At 46.6% G+C, this 23,156-nt stretch overlaps 1 protein-coding gene across 1 annotated transcript in view; it reads left to right on the top strand.

Annotated features, from left to right (window-relative positions):
• Window positions 1–23,156, top strand: part of slc4a1ap (solute carrier family 4 member 1 adaptor protein) — a 187,891-nt gene that overhangs the window by 98,138 nt on the left and 66,597 nt on the right. Inside the window, exons 9-10 of the mRNA XM_055636349.1 lie at window positions 11,387–11,576; window positions 20,742–20,853. Coding sequence (XP_055492324.1) covers window positions 11,387–11,576; window positions 20,742–20,853 — 302 coding nt within the window. The remainder of the gene's footprint in view (window positions 1–11,386; window positions 11,577–20,741; window positions 20,854–23,156) is intronic.

The following is a 23,156-nucleotide window of genomic DNA, read 5'->3' as shown; positions in this document are numbered from 1 at the left end:
GAGATGTGCAGGGGGCAATTTTCCTTTTACACAGAATACGTTTGGTGCCTGGTTCCCTCTTTCTCGTTCACTATCCCATCACGCCAGGGGCAATTGACTGAGGCCAATCTACCTACAAGAGTCTGCATGTCCTTGACCAAATGAAATCCATGCCGTTACAGGAAGTACGTGCAAACTCCACACAGACAACACCCGAGGTCAGGATCAAATCCTGGTCTCTGCCGCTGTGAGGGAGCAGCTGTACCAGCTGCACCACTGTGTGCTGTCTTTAGCTGATAGATGGGTTTAGTTGGAATGATGGTGTTGAAGGCAGAGTGTTAGTCAATAAGTAGGTGTCTGACGTTGGTGTCCCTGTACTCGAGATGTTCCAGCGATGAGTGTAGGGTTAAGTGGATGATGACCACATGGGCGCATTGAGGCGTTAAGTGGATTGCGGGCGGCACGGTGGCACAGCTAGCGCCTTACAGCGCCAGAGACCTGGGTTCGATCCTGACTACGGGTGCTGTCTGTACAGAGTTTGTACGTTCTCCCCGTGAGCTGCGTGGGCTTTCTCCAAGATCTTCGGTTTCCTCCCACACTCCAAAGACGTACAGGTTCACAGGTTTATCGGCTTGGTATACATGTAAAATTGTCCCTAGTGTGTGTAGGATAGTGTTAATGTGCGGGGATCGCTGGTCGGTGTGGACTCGGTGGGTCAAAGGACCTGTTTCCGCGCTGTATCTCTAAACTAAAATTAAAAACTAAAACTGTAGACCAAGGCTCTCTGGGAGTTGATGTGCACCATCACCAGTCTCTTGCTACACTTCATGAGTACATGTCAGGCAGTAGTCATTAAGGCACGTTCATGGTGTGTTTCTTGGTGCATTGATAGTGGTCTTTTTAAACCAGGTGGGAATCCAAGATTGGAGTGTTTAGAGACACAACGTGGAAACTGGCCTGGCAGCCCACCGAGTCCACGCCAACCATCATTATTTCATCAACCGTCCGCATTAGTTCAATGTTATCCCACACTCGTCCACTCTTTACACGTGAGGAGCAATTGTACAGAGGGCCAATTAACCTACAGACCCACACATCTTTGGGATGTGGGAATTAAACCGTAGCACCCGGATAATGCCCACGCGGTCACAAGGAAAACGTGCAAACTCCACACACTGACAGCACCCGAGGTCAGGTTAGAACCGGGGTCTCTACCAGCGACGCCAATGAGAGGTTAAAGATGTCGGCAACAATTCCTGCCAGCGGGTGCAAGCAGATCGTGAGGGGCTCCATCCATGGCCGTTGCTTTCCACGCATTGACTGGAAGGCGGACCTGACATCCACGACAGTCACTGCAGATAAAGGCGCACCCAAGGCCATTGGGGTGGGTGACGTCAGGCCATCGACCTTCTGTTGCAAATAAGCATTGGATGCATTGAAATTGTCAGGAAGAAATGCATTGTTGCTTGACATTCTGCCCAACGTCCCTTTATAGCATCTGCAGTATTTACTTTTACCTTAGACTTTAGAGATACAGCACGGAAACAGGCCCTCCGACTCACGGAGTCCGTTTCGACCTGCAATCACTTCATATGCTAGCACTATCCTACACAGGGATAATTTTACTGGAGCCAATTAACCTTCAAATAGCCCTTGCTTTCCCTCTCTCTCTCCATCCCCTCCCTTTCCCATTTCTCCCACCAGTCTTACTGTCTCCGACGACATTCTATTTCTGTCCCGCCCGCTCCCCTGACATCAGTCTGAAGAAGGGTCTCGACCCGAAACCTCACCCATTCCTTCTCTCCAGAGATGCTGCCTGTCCCGCTGAGTTACTCCAGCATTTTGTGTCAACCTTCAAACTTGTACGTTTTGCGGATGTCGGAAACTTTAGCACCTGGAGAAAACTCACACAGGTCACTGGGAAAACATACAAAATCTGTACAGACAGTGCCAATAGTCAGGATGGAACCCGGGTCTCTGGCACTCTGAGGCAGCAGCTCTAACGCTGCACCCACCATGATGCCAACTTCTGCCATCTAGTCCTCCCCAGATATAAGACAGAAGGATTGTAAGTGTTCTACCCTATATTTAAAAATGGAAATAAAAATAAATCTCATTATTTCAAGCAAAATAATAATCTGGAGAAAAATTACCAGTCGCTTGGCCCAAACATGGAATACCAGAGAAGAAACTTGATCGAGATCTTTGATGAGGAATGGACATCCGAAAAGCATAGGCACAAAATGCTGGAGTATCTCAGTTGGACAGGTGGTATCTCTGGATAGAAGAGATGGGTGACGTTTCGGGTCGATACCCTTCTCCAGAAAAGCTTGTTTGTCTTTTAGCAATATTGAAATAGGCAACAGCAATGTGAACGCAAATGAGCTTGAAAAAGTTGTATTGCATGGATGCTTTTCGGACTGATGGCAGGACCACAGTGGCATTCTCAAAGTTTAATACTAGATGATGGTGGGGGAAGACTAAACTCTGAATGCTGATTTAGTTGAGCAAACCGGTTCACTCTCTTCCTCTCTCTTTAATTTAGTTTAGTTTAGTTTAGAGATACAGCACGGAAAGAGGCCCATTGAGATCGCACCGACCAGTGATCCCCCCCCCCATACATTAGCACTATCCTACATACTAGGGACAATTTATACAATTTTTTTACCAAAGACAATTAACCTACAAACCTGTACGTCTTTGGAGTGTGGGAGGAAACCCACACGGTCACAGGGAAAACGTACAAACTCCAGTCGTGGTCGGGATTGAACCCAAGTCTCTGGCGCTGTGAAGTAGCAACTCCACTGCTGCACCACCATGCCGCCCCGTTTGACCTTTCAAAATCTGGATGTTGACTCATTTTTCTATTAGCACCAATTTAGGTCGCAAGACATTCAGCCCATCGAGTCTGCTCCGCCATTCGATCGTGGCTGTTTTATTCTTCCTCTCAACCCCATTCTCCTGCCTTCTCCGTGTAACCTTTGGCACCCTTATTAGTCAAGAATCTAGCAATCTCTGCTTTAAAAACTACCCATTGACTTGGCCTCCACAACCGTCTGTGGCAATGAATTCTAAAGTTTCACTGCCCCACCGAGTCGCCAATGTAGCATAGTTTATTATTGTCACGTGTACCGAGGTACAGTGAAAAGCTTTTCTTTGCCTGCTATCCTGTCAAAGAAAGGACTATACATGAATGCAATCAACCCGTTCTCAGTGCACAGATAAAAGTGTTGACAATATTCATTTGTGCAACAAGATGGAATGGCATTCTCCACAGAGTAAAACATTAACAAGGTCTTAATTTTATACCATTTCGTGCAGGGATGGAATATCATTCTGCTAAAGCACTTCTTGGTACTTTTGTAATCAACTCAATTACTCAACGAACCAGAGATGACACGATGGCTGAATGTAATAATTGCTGTAGTACTAAAACTGTGTAGAGCACTGTCTCCTCAAGCTAAACAGCTTCCTATCAGTTTAGTTTAGTTTAGAGATACAGTGTGGAAACAGGCCCTTCGGTCCACCATGTCCACGCTGTCCAGCGATCACTCGTACACTAATTCTATTCCACACAGTAGGGACAATGTACAAAAGCCAATTAACTGGCAAGCCTGCAACATCTTTGGAATGTGAGAGGAAACCGGAGCACCCGGAGAAAACCCACGTGGTCACGGGGAGAATGCGCAAACTCCGTACAGACAGCACCCGTAGTCAGGTTTGAACCTGGGTCTCTGGCGCTGTGAGGCAGCAACTCTATCGCTGCGCCACTTTGCCGCCCCGGTTCTGAAGAACAGCGCCACTCCAGAACCAAGATTAGCCAAAGCCCGCTGAGTCACTCCAGCATTTTGTGTCTGTCTTCAGTACAGTATACAGTTGCCATTTTGGGGCCATTTTCATGTCCCTTCCTGACCTGACCATGATGGCCCGTTGTCATGGCGACGTTGCAGGGTCGGCTTGGCCAGGCATGGCCTTGATGTCCTCCGCCGCTGTTCCACCGCTGCAGGCCGTGTCCGGTCCACACGCTCGGCCTCTTGGAGCGGCGCCTGGTCCAGCCGAGCCCCAGGCTACTGCAGGGTCTCCAGCGGCCCACCCCACCGTCGAGGCACATCAACTGGGCAGTGGGCATCCCTGTCTTCCTGTACACTTCCGAGACCCGAGGAAAGGGACGTCGGTTCCATGAACGATCCAGAAGGGGAGGGACGATGGCTCGCTGAATAATCTAGACTAATATGATGCCTGGAGGCCTTGCAGAATCCTGGGACTCGCCTGGATCCGACTCCGCTCCATAAGACTGAACGAGGAGACCGGACTTTGGAAATGGTGCCAAATCTGGCAACTCGGAAAAAAAGTTTTCACTGTTTTGCATGTGGGATAATAGCACACCAGTGAAGCATTGAACTGAGCTTCTGCAGTGGGTAGGAGTACATCAAGGTAATGGAAATACAACAAATAGTGCCTCCATTAAAATCTCAACAGTATTGTTCTCTCGCAGGTCAATATCCCTAGTATTGAGGCCCCAGTGATAATCAGTCAGCAGAAAAGGACAAATCAATAGCATGAGAATACTTTAGTTTAGTTTAGAGATAAGGCACGGAAACAGGCCCTTCGTCCCACCATGTCCGCACTGACCAGCAATCCCCACACATTAACACTATTCGACACTCGGGACAATTTTTTACATTTACACCAAACCAATTAACCTACAACCCTGTACATCTTTGGAGTGTGGGTGGAAACCAAAGATCTCGGGGGGAAACGACGCAGGTCACTGGGAGAACGTACAAACTCCGTACAAACAGCACCCGTAGTCAGGATGGAACCCGGGTCTTTGGCACTAAGGCAGTAACTCTAACCCAGGGGTGGGGAGCCTGTGGCCTTAAGGCCACATTCGGTTCTCTAGGCCATTAAGTGCAGCCTTTCGAATGAATCCAAATTTTGTAGAACAAATCCTTTTATTTTTATTTAAGAAGGAACTGCAGATGCTGGAAAATCGAAGGTAGACATAAATGCTGGAGAAACTCAGCGGGTGAGGCAGCATCTATGGAGCGAAAGAAATAGGAGACGTGTCGGGTCGAGACCCTTCCTCAGGTCTGAAAAATTCTCCCTTCTCCCTTCTGGCTAGAATGCCTGTGCTTTATCTGGAGGAGTCTGACAAGCTTCAGACCTGAAGAGGGTCTGGACCCGAAACTTTGCCTATTTCCTTCGCCCCATAGATGCTGCCTCACCCTGCTGAGGTTTCCCCAGCATTTTTGTCTACCTTTTATTTTTATTAATATGTTTTTGTTCGTTTTTTATTATTTTTATTTTAATCTTAAAATGAACGTATTTAAAATACCAAAGAGTAAAAGAAGATTCAACAAAATAATCCTTCCCGACTGACAGCCACAATTAAAACATTAGTAAGTCATGAGGGGGATTTTAACAAAATAATGTACATTTTGAAGTATATTTAATTGAAGTTTCTTGGATGTGGCCTTATTAGATTACAGCTAACAATGCGGCATTCCAACATGAAAAGGTTCCCCACCCCTGCTCTAACCCTTAGCCGCCGTGCTAGATTAATAGTTGCTGTAAAAGCAAATCTGAAGATCTGTTGATATATTGATAGGCAACATCAATTAGAAAACCCAATTTAGGACTTGCAAAACAGATCCAATTGTGAGCAAATAATGACGTGCAGGGCAAGTTTTTTCACAAGGGGAGTGTCTGGAACTCATTACGGATGGTGGTGAAAATAGATACGATAGTGGCATTTAAGAGGCTTTTACAAAGGCACATGGTAGGATATGGATCATGTGCAGGCAGAAAGGATTATTTAATTGGAATCATGTTCAGCACAGATATTGTGGATTGAAGGTCCTTTGTCCTACTTTAGACTTTAGTGTTGAAAAAAGCACTTTGGCCCACTGAGCCCCTGCTGACCAGCAATCACCCCCATACACCGGCACTATCCTACACACTCGGGACAATCTACAATTTTACAGAAGCTAATTAACCTACAAACCTGTATGCCTTTGGAGTGTGGGAGGAAACCGGAGCACCGGGAGGACATATCAAACCCAGGTCTCTGGCACTGTAAGGCAGCAACTTTACTGCTGTGCCACTGTGCTGCCCTGCTCCTGCACTTTACTGTTCTATGTTCTATATTCTCTGTACGACATCCACCATCATGCACACACTCCTCACACTGGAGTCCCATCCACTCACCACCGCGATAGAGAGAGAGGGAATGCCGGGGTTACTTGGTTAGAGAAATCAATATTCATACCGCTGGGGTGTAAGCTGCCCAAGCAAAATATGAGATGCTGTTCCTCCAATTTGTGATTAGCCTCACTCTGACAATGGAGAAAACCTAGGACAGAAAGGTTCCTTCCTACACATTCGTCCTGTCATATGTTTTATTCAGGTTCTCTCTTCAGATGAAAGGTAGACACAAAATGCTGGAATAACTCAGCAGGACGGGCAGCATCTCTGGTAAGAAGGAATGGGTGACGATTCGGGTCGAGACCCTTCTTCAGACCATCATCTAAGGACTGTTTTGCTTCCTCAATATCTACGATCTCTGACGTGTAAAGGGATCACCAAGAATATGGAGGGAGAGATTCAGGAAGAGACCCAAACTCAAATAGACTTGGGCTGCACTGTGGCGCACAGGTAGGGGCAATTTACAGCAGTCAGTTCTTTGGAATGTGGGAAAAAACCGTAGCAGCCGAAGGAAACCCACACGGTCACAGGGAGAGTATGCAAACTCCGCACAGACAGCATCCATAATCAGGATCAATCCCAGGTCTCTGTTGCTAAAAGGCACCTCTAAATGGGGAGAGAATCCAGAAATCGAAGGTGCAAAAAGACTTGGGAGAGCTGGTGCAGGATTGCCAAATAGTCTGCGTCGAATCGGTGGTAAAGAAGGCAAACGCAGCGCCAATATTTATTTCAAGAGGGCTTGAATACCAAAATAGGGATGCAATGCTGAGGCCCTATAAGGCGCTGGTCAGGCCGCATTTGGAATATTGCGAGCCATCTTGGGCACCATATCTTAGGAAGGGTGTGCTGGCCCTGGAGAGGGTCCAGAGGAGGTTTACAAGAATTATCCCATGAATGAGTGGGTTAACATATGATGAGCGTTTGTCGGCACTGGGCCTGTACTCGCTAGAGTTTAGAAGAATGAGGGGGGACCTCATTGAAACGTACAGAATAGTGAAAGGCTGGGATAGAGTGGATGTGGAGAGGATGTTTCCACTAGTGGGAGAGTCTAGGACTAGAGGTCACAGCCTTAGAATTAAAGGACGTTCTTTTAGGAAGGAGATGAAGAGACATTTCTTTAGTCAGAGAGAGTTGAATCTGGAATTTATTACCACAGACGGCTGTAGAGGCCATGTCAATGGACATTTTTAAGGCAGAAATAGTGGTACAGGCGTCAGAGAATAGACAATAGGTGCAGGAATAGGCCATTCGGCCCTTCGAGCCAGAACAGCCATTCAATGTGATCATAGCTGATCACCCCCAATCAGTACCCCGTTCCTGCCTTCTCCCCATCTCCCCTGACTGCTATTCTTACGAGCCCTATCTAGCTCTCTCTTGAAAGTATCCAGAGAACCAGCCTCCACCGCCCTCTGAGGCAGAGAATTCCACAGACTCACCACTCTCTGTGAGAAAAAGTGTTTCCTCGTCTCCGTTCTAAATGGCTTATTCCTTATTCTTAAACTGTGGCCCCTGGTTCTGGACTCCCCCAACATCGGGAACATGTTTCCTGCCTCTAGCGTGTCCAAACCCTTAACAATCTTATATATTTCAATGAGATACCCTCTCATCCTTCTAAACTCCAGAGTGTACAAGCCCAGCTGCTCCATTCTCTCAGCATATGACAGTCCCGCCATCCCGGGAATTAACCTTGTAAACCTACGCTGCACTCCCTCAATAGCAAGAATGTCCTCCCTCAAATTAGGGAAGGCAGGAGAATGGGGTTAGGAGGGAGAGATAGATCAGCCATGTTTGAATGGCGGGGTAAGCTTGATGGGCCGAATGGCCTTATTCTACTCCTATCACTTATGACCTTAAGGCAGAGGTCTAGCGCTGCCTGACAGCAACAACAACCCAGGTTTGATCCTGAACTGCGGGTGCTGCCTATGTGTGGAGTTTGCATGCCCTCCCTGTGACAGCGTGGGTTTTCTCCAGTCCACGTCCCAAAGCTGCAGGTTTGTGGGTCAATTAGCTGCTGTAAAATTGCCTGTAATGTATAGGTAGTGGACGAGAAATTACAATCAGTCTTTCAGACTACATTTTCAAGGCCGACTCATGAAAGCTGGCCACTATAATGCAAGCAGAGAATAACTGGGGGTGAGGGGTGGGTGCAAAGTGTACTGTCTGTTATCAATTATCTCCCATGTTATACTCTTGTAATAACTCGCCATTAGAATTGAAACGTTTTCAGTTGAATACTGGTTCCAACACTGGCAGCTAAATAATTGTAAGGAAACTATTGATTTTGTTTTGGTCTTGTAATGAAGGAGCATGGCCTGTATAAGAGGCATATGAAGAGACATTTAAAAAGGTGGGAAAAGGTCTCCAGTTTGTATGTAGCAGACTTTAATTATTTGGATTTTTACATGACTTGATTGAGGTTCTGAAGGGCCACGAAACTCATTCTGACAAAACAAAACTGCCGGAATAAAAAAGTCCTCATTGTGCATCTCAATGAAATGCAAATTAACTCTCTGCTCTGAAGTTCTGAATGTATTCTCTGTCAGAGCGAAGAACTCCAGCATTTAAATTTGCCCTTGGTTGTACTCTCTGGGGTTGGAGTGGATCTTCTTATTGATCGAGTCTCCAGGCAGTTTGCTATCTAAGCTCTCATTTTAGCTGGTGATAAATCTCAATGCCAAATCTCCTCTCTCCTTTCTCCTCTCTCCCCTCTCCCTCCCGTCACCCTCGAAACAATACTAACGACAGAAACTCCATAGCAAGAGCGTCTACTTCGCGGGGGGGGGGGGGGGGGGGCTGGGGATTTACTGGAAGTATCCTGGGCTAATTCTGCCACCGCCATCATCTATTGCAACAAGTGATGGCTCCCACTGATTGTCGCCGGAAGCTCGCGTCCTTTTCAGGACGGACGATGACAGAGATGTCAACATTTGAAACATGGAAGATGGACACGAAAGAAGAAGAAGAAAAAGAAGGAGTAACAGCAAAGAATTTGCGCATGTGACATGGCAATGTTTGCGTTCTTTTGATGCATGAACTGCATTGGATCAAGTAGTGTTTCTGTCTTGAATCTATAGCCACAGTATAAGATTCTGGTGGAAAAGATACCGGTAGATTGCTTATACAACATAAGTAAATAGCTGTTGCAGTTGTATAAGACGTTGGTGAGGCCACATTTAGAGTATTGTGGTCAGTTCTGGGCACCGTGTTATGGGAAAGATGTTGTCAAGCTGGAAAGTGTGTGGAGAAGATTTACAAGGATGTTGCCAGGACTAGAGGGTCTGAGCTACAGGGAGAGGTTGAGTAGGCTGGGACTCTATTCCTTTGAGCACAGGAGGATGAGGGATAATCCTTTAGAGGTATACAAAACCATGAGTGAAATAGTTCAGGTACATGCACAGAGTCTCTTGCCCAGAGTAGATGAATCAAGGATCAGAGGACGTTGGTTTATGGTGAAAGGGAAAAGATTTAATAGGAATCTGAGGGATAACTTTTTTACACAAAGAGTGATGGGTGTCTGGAACAAGCTGCCAGGAGAGGTAGTTGAGGCTGGGACTATCCCAACATTTAATAAACAGTTAGACAGGTACATGGATAGGACAGGTTTGGAGGGATATTAACCAAACACAGGCAGGTGGGAACAGTGTAGCTGGGACATGTTGGCCAGTGTGGGCAAGTTGGGTCGAAGGGCCTATTTCTACACTGTATCACTCAATGATAGTGGCATTTTAGAGACTTTTATGAATTTGCAGGGAATGGAAAGATATGGATTATGAGCAGGCAGAAAATATGTATTCTTGGCATCATGCAGAAACAAGGAACTGCAGATGCTGGCCTACAAAGAAGAAGACACAAAGTACGGGAGTAACAGCTGGTCAGGCAGCATTCCTGGAGAACATGGACCGGTGATGTTTTGTGTTGAGGCCTTTCTTTAGTTCTTGGCACATTGTTCGCCTCAGACATTGTGGGCTGAAGTGCCTGTTCCCGCCCTGTACTGTTCTATGTTCTATGTGCTGTTCCTTGTCACCCTCCCCTAGCTCAAAATGATCTATTCTACAGTCTACTTGATTTACGTTCCCTTTGATATCTCATTTTCACACATTACCCTTCCGTATCTCCCTCTTCCTTGCCTCTTAGTCTGAAGAAGGCCCTTGACCCAAAACGTCACCCATTCCTTCTCTCCAGAGATGCTGCCTGTCCCGCTGAGTTACTCCAGCATTTTGCGTCTATCTTCTGTGCTGTTCTATGTTCCAAATAAACCTAAAATATCAAGCAGTACAGTTCATATCATTTGGTCACACCAATTTGATGGACAGTAGGTGATGGACAATCCTGGCCTGGTTCGGCAACTTGAACGTCCAGGAGTGGAATAGACTGCAAAAGGTTGTGACCTCTGTCCAGTCTATCAACCGGCTCTGATTTCCTCACCATCGAAGGGATCTATCGAAATTGCTCCCTCAGAAAGGCAGTCAACATCATCAGAGACCCACACCATCCTGGCCACATGCTCATTTCACGCCTGCCATCGGGAAGAAGGTACAGGAGCCTGAAAACAGTAACGTCCAGGTTTAGGAACAGCTTCTTCCCTACAGCCATCAGGCTATTAAACACGACAACAAATAAGCTCTGAACTACATTAGTATTATTATTATTGCACTATATTTGTTTATTTAATGAGTATGTGTGCATGTGTATACAGACACACTGAACGTTTTTTCTCCCGTTATGTACTATGTTTACATATTCTGTTGTGCTGCAGCAAGTAAGAATTTCATTGTCTTGTCTGGAAGATGACAATAAAACACTCTTGAGTTGTTATTAATTTGGCAGGTAAGGGCAGCATAGTGGTGCAGTGGTAGAGTTACTGCCTCACTGTGCCAAAGATCCGAGTTTGATCCTGACCTTGGGTGCTGCCTGTACGGAGTTTGCAAATTCTCCCCGTGACCGCATGGGTTTTTTTCATGATAGGCTGGTTTCCTCCCACATCCCAAAGATGTGCACGTTTGTAGGTTAATTGCCCTATGTAAAATTGGCCCTAGTGTATAGAATGCGAAGGTGGTGTAACTGAGAACGCGTGTGAATGGGAGATCCTTGGTCGGCACGGACTCGTTCGGCCGAAGGGCCTTTTTCCACGCTGTATCTCAAAACTAAATAGTTAATTTAATATCATATGGATCTGTTTGTTCTTACTCTTCTACCACAGATTCATCACAGACCTTGGGGGAAGATTCATTGGAGGCCTTCATGACTGATATCAAAATGGGAGCAGCCATGGATAGCGTCACTCGTAAAAAGCTCCACGTAGAGTCTTTCGAGCTGAAAAAGGAGCAACAAAGATTGCGGAAACTAATAAAGATTGTTACACCTGTGGATCTACCAGAGCTCAAAATAGAGTAAGTGAATAACTCTCAGCTAACTGAGGCAGCGCTATCATTTGGTATGATATATTACTTTGGTATGGTAGTTTATTTGCCACATGTACTGAGGTACAGTTTTTGTACCTCATTTTTGTATATAGATTAGTACAAGAAGCACTATACATAAGCACTTGCATACATCTTAGATAAGGATGACGATAGACACAAAAAGCTGGAGTAACTCAGCAGGTCAGACTGCATCTCTGGAGAAAAGGACATTTCTGGTTGAGACCCTTCTTCAGACTCACAGATACAGTACAAGTGTGTAGCACAAGTACACTGAGTGTACAGAGTCGCCAGTTTGGGGCCATTTTCAAGTCCTAGTTGTTGTAAGTGCAGGGTTCCTGACCTGACCATGAAGGCCCGTTGTCATGGTGACGTTGTAGGGCTGGCCTGGCCAAGGGTGGCCGTGGTGTCCTCCGCTGCTGCTCCACTTCTGCAGGCCGCGTCCGGTCCACGGCTCGGCCTCTTGGAGCGGCGCCCGGTCCAGCCGAGCCCCAGCCGGCTGCAGGGCCTTCAGCGGTCCACTCCCCCGTCGAGGCAGCACATTCCTTCCCGCAGCCGACCTGCTTTCTGGCCCTCTGTCCGACTCCTTCCACTCGGGATGGGCTATGTGGTATGGGCAAAAGGAAGATGAGAATACATTGGATGGGAACAATGTGTTGCTCATCTTTTGTTCCACGTGCCCGCCTCACAACGCCAGAGACCTGTGTTTGATCACGGCATCGGGAGCTGTCCGTGTGGAATTTGTTTCACCATCTTCTCAAGCACTTTGACAACGCCTGCACCTCTGTATTCTACAAGGAGAGAAGCGCTTCAGAGTTAGGAACAAACCATGCAGGAAACGCACAGGCCAGGCAGCATACAAAGTGTGTAGGAAAGAACTGCAGATGCTGGTTGAAACCAAAGATAGACACAAAAAGCTGGAGTAACTCAGCGGGACAGGTGGCATCTCTGGAGAAAAGGAACAGGTGAAGGGTCTCGACCTAAACCGTCACCTATACCGTTTCTCCAGAGATACTGTCTGACCCGCTGAGTTACTCCAGCTTTTTGGATCTATCTTCGGTCAGGCAGCATATGCAGAGAAGGAAAGTCAGTACTTTTTTTTAAGTCTGATGCCCTTTGATCAGAAGGCAAACTTTTTTCTCAGGGTGGAACCGGTTGGGCCGCTGCCACACAGCGCCAGAGACCCAGGTTCAGTCCTGACCTCGGGTGCAGACTGTGTCGACCCCACATGGGTTTTCTCCCACGTCCCAAAGACGTGCTGGGTTGTAGGCTAATCGGCTCTCTGTAGATTTCCCCTAGTGTGTAGGGAGTGGATGAGAAAGTGGGATAACATAGAACTAGTGTGAACGGGTGATGGATGGTCGGCGTGGACTTGGTGGGCCCGTTTTCGTTCAATCAATTCAGTGAAAACCTTATAACCAGATTTTCACCACTCACGTGCACACTGTGTGAATAGACACAGTGGCTAATTAACCTATCAGTGGCTAATTAACCTGACACAAAGCTGGGTGGCAGTGTGAACTGCGAGGAGGATGCTATGAGGAAGCAGGGTGACCTGGACAGGATGGGTGAATGGGTAGATGAAGTTTAATGTGGATAAATGTGAGGTTATCCACTTTGGTGGCAAAAACAGGAAGGCAGATTATTATCTGAATGGTGTCAAATTGGGAAAAGGGGAAGTACAACGGGATCTGGGGGTCCTAGTTCATCAGTCGCTGAAAGTAAGCATGCAGGTACAGCAGGCAGTGTAGAAAGCGAATGGCATGTTGGCCTTCATAACAAGAGGAGTTGAGTATAGGAGCAAAGAGGTTATCTTACAGTTGTACAGGGCCCTAGTGAGAACACACCTGGAGTATAGTGTGCAGTTTTGGTCTTCAAATTAGAGGAAGAACATTCTTGCTATTGAGGGAGTGCAGCATAGGTTCACAAGGTTAATTCCGGGGATGGCGGGACTGCCTTATGTTGATAGAATGGAGCGGCTGGGCTTGTATATTCTGGAATTCAGAAGGATGAGAGGATATCTTATTGAAACATATAAGATTATTAAGAGATTGGACACGCTAGAGGCAGGAACCATGTTCCCAATGTTGGGGGAATCCAGAACCAGCGGCCACAGTTTAAGAATTAGGGGTAGGCCATTTAGAACAGAGACGAGGAAAAACCCCCTTGAATTAAACTCGGAGAATGTCTGTAGCGAGTCCGTAGGAGTCCGTAGATATATCGTGGCGACTTGTAATGCCAGCCGTAGGTACTCGGGGCATCAGGTAAGTCGGGACTTTTTTTCCAGCATGACAAAAAAGTCCACGAGTAAAAAGATAGTCGGGAGGAGGAGTTCCTAGATCACAAAAATCTTGATTTTTTTTTTTTAAGGTCCTTTCAACTCGGCAGAGGACTCGGGAAAGTGGGACAGGCCCTTTATTTAGATAGAGCTCATAAAGATAGCGGAGTCTGGGGATATGGGGAGGAGGGGTACTGAATGTGGATGATCAGCCATGATCATATTGAATGGCGGTGCTGACTCAAAGTGCCGAATGGCCTACTCCTGCACCTATTGTCTATTGTCTATCAAACCACACACCTTTGGGATGCATGAGAAAAATGACGCACCCAGGGTTCTCCAAGGGCAACTTGTGAACAGCACAACCAAGAATAGGATAAACCACGGGTCAGTGGAGCTGCAAGGAATGCAACCCAGTGGGTCACTGCCTCTCAGCGCCAGAGGCTCGGGTTCAATCCTGACTACGGGTGCCGTCTGTACGGAGTTTGCGCATTCTACCTGTGACCACGTGGGTTTCCCCCGGCTGTTCTGGTTTCCTCCCACATTCCAAGGACGAACAGGTTTGTAGGTTAATTTGGCTTGTACATTCACACTGTACGACGATCGCCGGTCGGCACAGAATCAGTGGACCGAAGGGCCTGTTTCCACGCTGTATCTATAAACTAATCATAGGGCATTGAACATTATAATACAAGAATGGGTCTTTCGGCCAACAATGTCTGTGCCAAATCTGATGCCAAGTTAAACTAATATCATCTGCCTGCACGTGATCCAGAATCAGAATCACACTTTATTCTCCAAGTACGTTTTGCAACATACGAGGAACATCCATATGCCTGCATTTCCATGTACCTATCCAAAAGCCTCTTAAATTCCACTACCGTATCTGCCTCCACCACCCTTTACAGAAGAGTAAATTAATTTGCCCCATACATCTCCTTTAAGCGTTGCCGCCTTCACCTTAAAGCTATGTTTCTCTGGTCTTTTACATTTCCGCCCTGCCTAACATATCTGTGTCTCCCATGCACTTTCAGAAACTTTTATCAGGCCTCCCCCCCCCCCCACCCCCACAACCTCCGACGTCGCAGACAAAAGAATCCATGTTTGGCCACCCAGCAAGTTGGGCCGAAGGACGTGTTTCCATGCGCTATGACTATCCTTGTATCTAATACCCTCTAATCCAGGCAGCATCCCAGTAAAATGTGAAGGAAGGAACTGCAGATGCTGGTTAAAACCGAAGATGGACAAAAAATGCTGGAGTAACTCAACAGGACAGGCAGCATCTCTGGAGAGAAGAAAGGGTGTGGACCCTAAACGTCACCCATTCCTTCTCTCCAGAGATGCTACCTGTCCCACTGAGTTACTCCAGCATTTTGTTTCCATCTTCAGCATCCTAGTAAACCTCTTCTGCACATCACAGTCATCTGGCTTCCATTTGAATGTTAAGCCCTTCTATTAGACTCCTAAACCAGATGAAATATGTGAATTATAGAACCTTTTTATTATCTATGCTTAAAAGTGTGACCAACCTTATGCAAGATAGTGGCAATGAGCTGTGCAAGCGAGTATAGATGTAATCTTCAGTTTGTGATTAATTAGGTGACTTGAGGTGGGAATGAGATGGAGTGTAAAATATATACTATATAGTTCTTAAAAAGAAGTAATGTTGGATGTAGAAACAAAGAACTATAGATGCTTGTTAATACACAAAATACACACACACAGTGCTGGAGTAACTCAGCGGGTCAGGCAGCATCTATGGAGAACATGGATAGGTGATGTTTCGGGTCGAGACCCAATTTTGTATGAGTGGGCTTTGGCTTGTTTTAAGCATTGGGATTTGTTTTCCTAGCCTCCCCCGCTGCCGAAGTCTGACGACAGCTGACATCTCATCGGGAAACAATTGGTAGCGCTACCTAGACATCCTTGCATTAATCGGAACCGACTTTTTAATAATCCTGTCAAAAAATATTCATCCTCTCAGGGCTGCCAGACAGGATATTAATGCATTATTGACAGCAGCAACTATATTCCAACAGCACACACAACTAAATAAGGTCTGTGATCGATGTATCACTTGCATGGTTTTCTCCAAGTGTACAATTTTAATGTGAATAGATTTTCTCCTCAAGTCTCTGGAGTTGGACTTGAACATATGACCTCCTGGCTCAGACAGTAATGCAACCAACTGAGTGAGAACTGAGGCAGATTGCATGACTCACCCGCTCAGTACATGCCATCGCAGTTACCAGCAAAGCCCGCAAGACCTGTGTTTATTTCTCTCTCCTGCTTATTCTGAAGGTGGTTAGATTAGATTAGACCAGTCTGAAGAAGGGTCCTGACCTGAAACGTCACCTATTCACGTTCTCCAGAGTGCCTGCCTGACCCGCTGAGTTACTCCAGCATTTGTGTCATTTATTTTTAGATTAGATTAGATTAGTTTATTGTAATATGCACCAGTGTGCAATGAAATTCCTTGTTCACATGAAGCTCAGAGAGTGAACAGTGAGCAGGAGGCCGCACAGTGGCGTAGGGGAGGAGTTGCTGCCTTACACCACCAGAGACCTGGTTTTGCATGTTCCCCCTGTAACTGCGTGGGTTTTCTCCGGGTACTCCGGTTTCCTCCCACATCCGAAGGACAAGCTTTACAGATTATTTGGCTTTGATTAAAATTGTAAATTGTCCCGAGTGTACAGGATAGTGCTAGTATACATGGTTGGCGCAGACTCGGGCTGAAGGGCCTGTTTCCACCCACGCTGTATCTCCAAAGGTCCACCTGTCTCCTCAGATCCTGGTGAACTTCTACCGCTGCACCATCGAGAGCATCCTTACCAACTGCATCACAGTATGGTATGGCAACTGCTCTGTCTCCGACCGGAAGGCATTGCAGAGGGTGGTGAAAATTGCCCAACGCATCACCGGTTCCTCGCTCCCCTCCATTGAGTCTGTCCAAAGCAAGCGCTGTCTGCGGAGGGCGCTCAGCATCGCCAAGGTCTGCTCTCACCCCAACCATGGACTGTTTACCCTACCATCCGGGAGGCACTACAGGTCTCTCCATTGCCGAACCAGCAGGTCGAGGAACAGCTTCTTTCCGGCGGCTGTCACTCTACTCAACAACATACCTCGGTGACTGCCAATCACCACCCCCCCCCCCCCCCCCCCCCCCCCCCCCCCCCCCCACCCCCCCCCCCCCCCCCCCCCCCCCCCCCCCCCCCCCCCCCCCCCACTTTTATTATTTATTCAAATCGTTTGCTATGCGCTCTTCCAGGGAGATGCTAAATGCATTTCGTTGTCTCTGTACTGTACACTGACAATGACAATTAAAATTGAATCTGAATCTGAATCTGAAAGTCTAAAGTTACAGTAGACTACCTCTCCCAATAACCCCTCCCAAAGCAAAGAGATGATCGTTGATTTCAGGAAATGTGGTACATACACGCTCCAGTCTGCAGTCTGAAGAAGGGTCTCGACCCGAAACGTCACCCATCCCTTCTTACCAGAGATGCTTCCTGTCCCGCTGAGTTGCTCCAGCATTTTGGGTCCATTTTTATTTATGGAATACCAAGTGTGAAGAACCTGTGCAGGAAGGAACTGCAGATGCTGGTTTACTCTGAAGATAGACACAAAATGCTGATGTAACTCAGCAGGACCGTCGAGGTAAGAGATTAAAAAAATGTCCCCCCCCCTCACCCCACAAAACAAACCATGGAACACTAAAACATACTTTTTAACACCTACTGAAAATAACAAAAAGAAGAAAGGACAGACAGACTGTTGGCGAGGCAGCCACTGCTGGTGGAGCCACCCAGTATCATCTGGATGTCTATGATTTGAAGCTCCTGGATCTTCTCCCAGAAGGTAGAATGGCCAGGATGACCAGCAGCCTTGTCATCATAATACTTTCTAGACTTTTTAAAGGGTCGCACAATGACGCCAGAGACCCAGGTTCGATCCTGACTATGGTTGCCATCTGAACAGAGTTTTTACACCCCCCTCCCCCTCCCCCGTGACCACATGGGTTTTCCCTGGGTGCACTGGTTTCCGCCCACACTCCAAAAGCGTGCACGTTTGTAAGTTGATTGCCATTGGTAAAAACTATCACCGTTAGTGTACACGGTGATCGCTGGTCGACGCAGACTCAGTGGACCAAAGGGCCTGTTTCCACACTGTATATCTAAACTAAACTAAATTGGAGGAACGGCACCTCATACTTCGCTTGGGCAGCTTACACCCCAGCGGTATGAATATTGTCCTCTCTAACTTAAATTAGCCCCTGCTTTCCCTCTCTCTCTCCATCCCTCCTGCTTCCTATTTTGCCGACCAATCTGATTGGCCTCCTGATTAAATGTTATCTCTATGCTTCGTTGTCAGCTAACAATGATCTATTCTACATGTTCCTTGAACTTCGTCTCCTTTGATGTCTCGTTTTCACACCTTACACTTCTTTATCTCTGTATCTCCCTCTCCCCTGACTCTCAATCTGAAGAAGGGTCTTGACCCAAAACATCACCCATTCCTTCTCTCCAGAGATGCTGCCTGTCCCGCTGTTACTCCAGCATTTTGTGTCTATCTTCGATGTAAACCAGCATCTGCAGTTCCTTCCTACACACAAAACTATAGCGCATCTTCGAAAGATTCCTCGTGAGCTTAATGAATTTTCTCAGATGCCTGAGAATGTAAATACGCTATTGCACTTTCTTGATCACCGCCGCGATGGGAGCTGTTTGCGGTGACTGAGTCATACGGGTGGCTCGGAAGGTGGTGATGGCATGTGGTGTAGTTCCACTGGCGTAGGATGTTCTTTGGTCTGTTGTCCAACCGAGCTATTAACAGACTGTTTCACGTGCTGCAGTACGATATCATTGCTGCCTTACAGCGCCAGAGACCCCGGTTCAATCCTAACCATGGGTGCTGTCTGTACAGAGTTTGTACAGTCCCCCCCGTGACCACGTGGGTTTCCTCCAGGCGCTCCGGTTTCCTCCCACACTCCAAAGATGTCGAGTTTTGTAGGTTAATTGGCTTCGGTTAAAAGATTGTAAATTGTCCCTAGTGTGTAGGATAGTCTATGGGGAACACTGGTCGGCGTGGACTCAATGGGGCGAAGAGCCTTTACCCTTGCTGTATCTCCAAACTAAACTAAACAAACATCCCACATAATCCTATCCTCTCTGAGCTTTTACTCATCCACAGCGGAGACTAGTCACTGTAATTTTTGAGAGCAAAATCCAGCAACAGTTCCTTGCAATTTAAGGAGTACAACCTGATTGTGGTTTTCAATTAGAATAAACAAACTCCAAAGGTATTTGAACCTTCTCCCTAGACTTTCCTTCAACATGCCACTGCTCAATCATCTTTCGAATGCCTGGGATGTTTACAAAAAAAAAAATTGGCATGAGCCAGGTTTTTGACATGTCAATTCGATTAGTTCGACAGCAGAGGTGACCTGAATTTGAAGTCAGTTGAGCATTCAAAAAAAAAGTTTGAGAATGGCTTTGCAGGAGCTGGAACTGGAAGTTCAGATGGATATGGGCCAAACATGGGCAAATCGAACCACCTTAAATGGAGCACAAAAGGATACTCAGCGGGTCAGGCAGCATCTCTGGAGAACATGGTTAGGTGGCATTTCCGGTCGGGACTCCTCTTCAAACTGACCTGCTAGTTACTCAGGGTTACTCAACTGAGGGACAGTTTCATCCCAGCTGTTATCAGGCAACTGAACCATCCGATTACTGACTAGAGAGTGGTCCAGACCCACCATCTACCTCATTGGAGACACTCGGACTATCTTTAATCAAACTTTACTGGGCATTATCTTGCTCTAAACATTATTCCCTTTATCCTGAATATGTACATTGTGGACGGCTTGATTATAATCATGTATAGTCTTTCCGCCGACTGGATAGCACGCAATCAAAAATCATTTCACTGTACCTCAGTACACCTGACAATAAACAAAACTAAACTAAACGCCAGCACTTTGTGTAGGAAGGAACTGCAGGTGCTGGTTTACCGAAGATAGACACAAAAAGCTGGAGTAACTCAGCGGGCCAGACAGCATTTTTGGGGAGAAGGACTAGGTGACGTTTCGGATTGAGACCCGTCTTCAGACTTTGTGTTCTTTTGCGTAAACCAGTATCCGCAGTTCTTTGATTCTGCTGAGATCGGGCATCTGGTCAGTGTGGACGGGTAAGGCTGATTGTTACAGTGATGTATGACCCTGTGTCTGTGTTTTATCAGAGACAATAGGTGCAGTAGGCCATTCGGCCCTTCGAGCCAGCAGCACCATTCAATGTGATCATGGCTGATCATCTACAATCAGTACCCCGTTCCTGCCTTCTCCCCATATCCCCTGACTCCCCTATCTTCAAGAGCCCTATCTAGCTCTCTCTTGAAAGTACACACTCACAACTCTCTGTGTGAAGAAGTGTTTCCTCGTCTCCATTCTAAATGGCTTACCCCTTATCTCCTCTAATCCTTCTAAACTCCAGAGTACACAAGCCCAGCTGCTCCATTCTCTCAGCATATGACAGTCCCGCCATCCCGAGAATTAACCTTGTAAACCTACGCTGCACTCCCTCAATAGTAAGAATGTCCTTCCTCAAATTTGGGGGCCAAGACTGCACACAATACTCCAGGTGTGGTCTCACTAGGGCCCTATACAACTGCAGAAGGACCTCTTTACTCTTATACTCAACTCCTCTTGTTATGACGGACAACATGCCATTCGTTATTTCACTGCCTGCTGTACCTGCATGCTTACTTTCATTGACTCATGAACAAGGACCCCTAAATCCCGTTGTACATCCCCTGCAGATGTCTGATTTTTTTTTAAATTAAAAAAAACATTGTTTTCAAAGGATTGCTGGACAAACTGGAGACCCGGGGGCCAAGCCGAGGAAAATTACCGTGCCCATGTTTGGGGCAATGAAGGGAGGGAAGAAGTTCAAGCTGAAGACTGGCACAGTTGGGGTGAGTGAAGTGAAGTAAAGTGAAATGTGAACATTCTTTCAGTGGAGGAACAAAGCCCTTCACAACTCTCCAGCTGGAAAGATGCTGCCTGAACCTTTCCTTTAATGGCAGGCAATCAAAGCACTGCCATGGAAGATTCACTAGTTAATCCGTTCCATCTGTCTCTATCTATTTTCATTCAAATTCTGTTGAGACAGTGAATGTTGATGACCTTGCCAATTTAAAAGAATTAACGAGTCTGACTGTGCAAGGAGCATTTGTAGCAATTCAGTCCTTAACCCAATAATGCTTCAGTGCAGCCTGTCTTTGTCAATTCATCTCTCTTGCCTTGCTGGGCTCAGCATCTCCCTGGAGCTAATGTGTTCCTTAAGCCAAGAAAAAGCCCACTCATTCCAACAGGTCGAGCCTCTTAAGGGCCTGTCCCACTTGGCGATTTTTTTAGGCGACTGCCGGCGTGTTTTATCAATGTCGATAAAAGATTTTGAACATTTCAAAATCCAGCGGCGACAAAAAAATGTTGCGACACTTGAAAAAACACGCGTGTCAATATGTCATCACGCCGCGTCACGCAGCAAATTTTTCGGTGATCTGATACGTCAGTCAATGATGCCGGCAGTCACCGAAAAAATCGGCAAGTGGGACAGGCCATGCTTCCCACAAGACAGAACATAGAGCAGTACAGAAGATATAAACAAAGTAACTGGAGTAACTCAGCTGGCCAGGCAGCATCCCTGGAGAACATGGATAGGTAACGTTCCAGGGCAGGATCTTTCATCAGATTGAAGGGTCCCAATCGAAACGTCACCAGTTCAGGTTCTCCAGAGATGCTGCCTGTCCCGCTAAGTTACTCCAGCATTTTGTGTCTTATCTTCGGTGTAAGCCAGCAGTTCCTTCCTGCACATAGAACAGTACAGCACAGGAACAGCCATTTCAGCCGACAATGTCTGTGCTGAGACAGGATGCGAAGATAAACTAATCTTATCTGCCAATTCAATCGACGTTGTGAAAATGAATGTCGATTGAATTGGACCCTGTGAGCTTGATCATGGCAGACTATACCACAATTCTGTATCGATTCTCTTTGTTTCTTGCGGGGCACCACAGTGGCGCAGTGGTAGAGTTGCTGCCTCACAGCACCAGAGACCCGGGTTTGATCCTGACTACGGGTGCTGTCGGTACCATGTTTGTATGTTCTCCCTGTGACTGAGTGGATTTTCTCCATTTGATCCGGTTGCCCCCACTCCAAAGGTGTACAGGTTTATAGGTTAAGTGGCTTTGGTAAAATTGTAAATTTTCCCAAGTCTGCAGGACAATGCTAGTGTACAGGGTGCTCACTGGCTGGCATGGACTCAGTGGGCCAAAGGGCTTATTTCCACGTTGTATCTCTAAAATCCACCCAATACCATTACCGAACAAGAAGGCAACCTAGCCCAACAAAAAACTATATAAACAGTCTCCTATCCATGTTCTCCAGGAATGCTACCTGACTTGCCCCACTGAGGTACTCCAGCACTTCATGCCGTGTCTTTTTGTAAACCAATGCTTGTTTCTACAAAACTACCTTCTGCAGTTGTGCAGGGTCCTAGTGAGACCACACCTGGAGTATTGTGTGCAGTTTTGGTCCCCTAATTTAAGGAAGGCCATTCTTGCTATTGAGGGAGTGCAGCGTAGGTTTACAAAGTTAATTCCCAGGATGGTGGGACTGTCATATGCTGAGAGAATGGAGCAGCTGGTCTTGTACACTCTGGAGTTTAAAAGGATGAGAGGGAATCTTATTGAAATATATAAGATTGTTAAGGGTTAGGACACGCTAGCGGCAGGAAACATGTTCCCGATGTTGGGGAAGTCCAAAACCAGGGGCCACAGTTTAAGAATAATGGGCAAGCCATTTAGAACGGAGACGAGGAAACACTTTTTCTCACAGAGAGTGGTTAGTCTGTGGAATTCTCTGCCTCAGAGGGCGGTGGAGGCCGGTTCTCTGGATACTTTCAAGAGAGAGCTAGATAGGGCTCTTAAAGATAGCGGAGTCAGGGGATATGGCAAGAAGGCAGGAACGGGGTACTGATTGGGGATGATCAGCCATGATCACATTGAATGTCGGTGCTGGCTGAAGGGCCAAATGGCCTACTCCTGCACCTATCGTCTATTGTCTATTGTCTAAAACCCAGTGAAACAGGTTTTGGTTCTAAGAGCAAGTGGATTTATTTTTTTGCATTTCATTTTAGCACTAACAGGGTTTACTGAATGTAGAGTTCCATCAGCAAAGTCCTATATTGTCTTCTCCACTGGCTTGCTTGCGGAAA

This window comes from Leucoraja erinacea, chromosome 5 (assembly GCF_028641065.1).
Source record: "Leucoraja erinacea ecotype New England chromosome 5, Leri_hhj_1, whole genome shotgun sequence".
In the NCBI taxonomy this organism is placed as follows: Eukaryota; Metazoa; Chordata; class Chondrichthyes; order Rajiformes; family Rajidae; genus Leucoraja; species Leucoraja erinaceus.
This window is presented reverse-complemented; position numbering and strand designations above follow the sequence as displayed.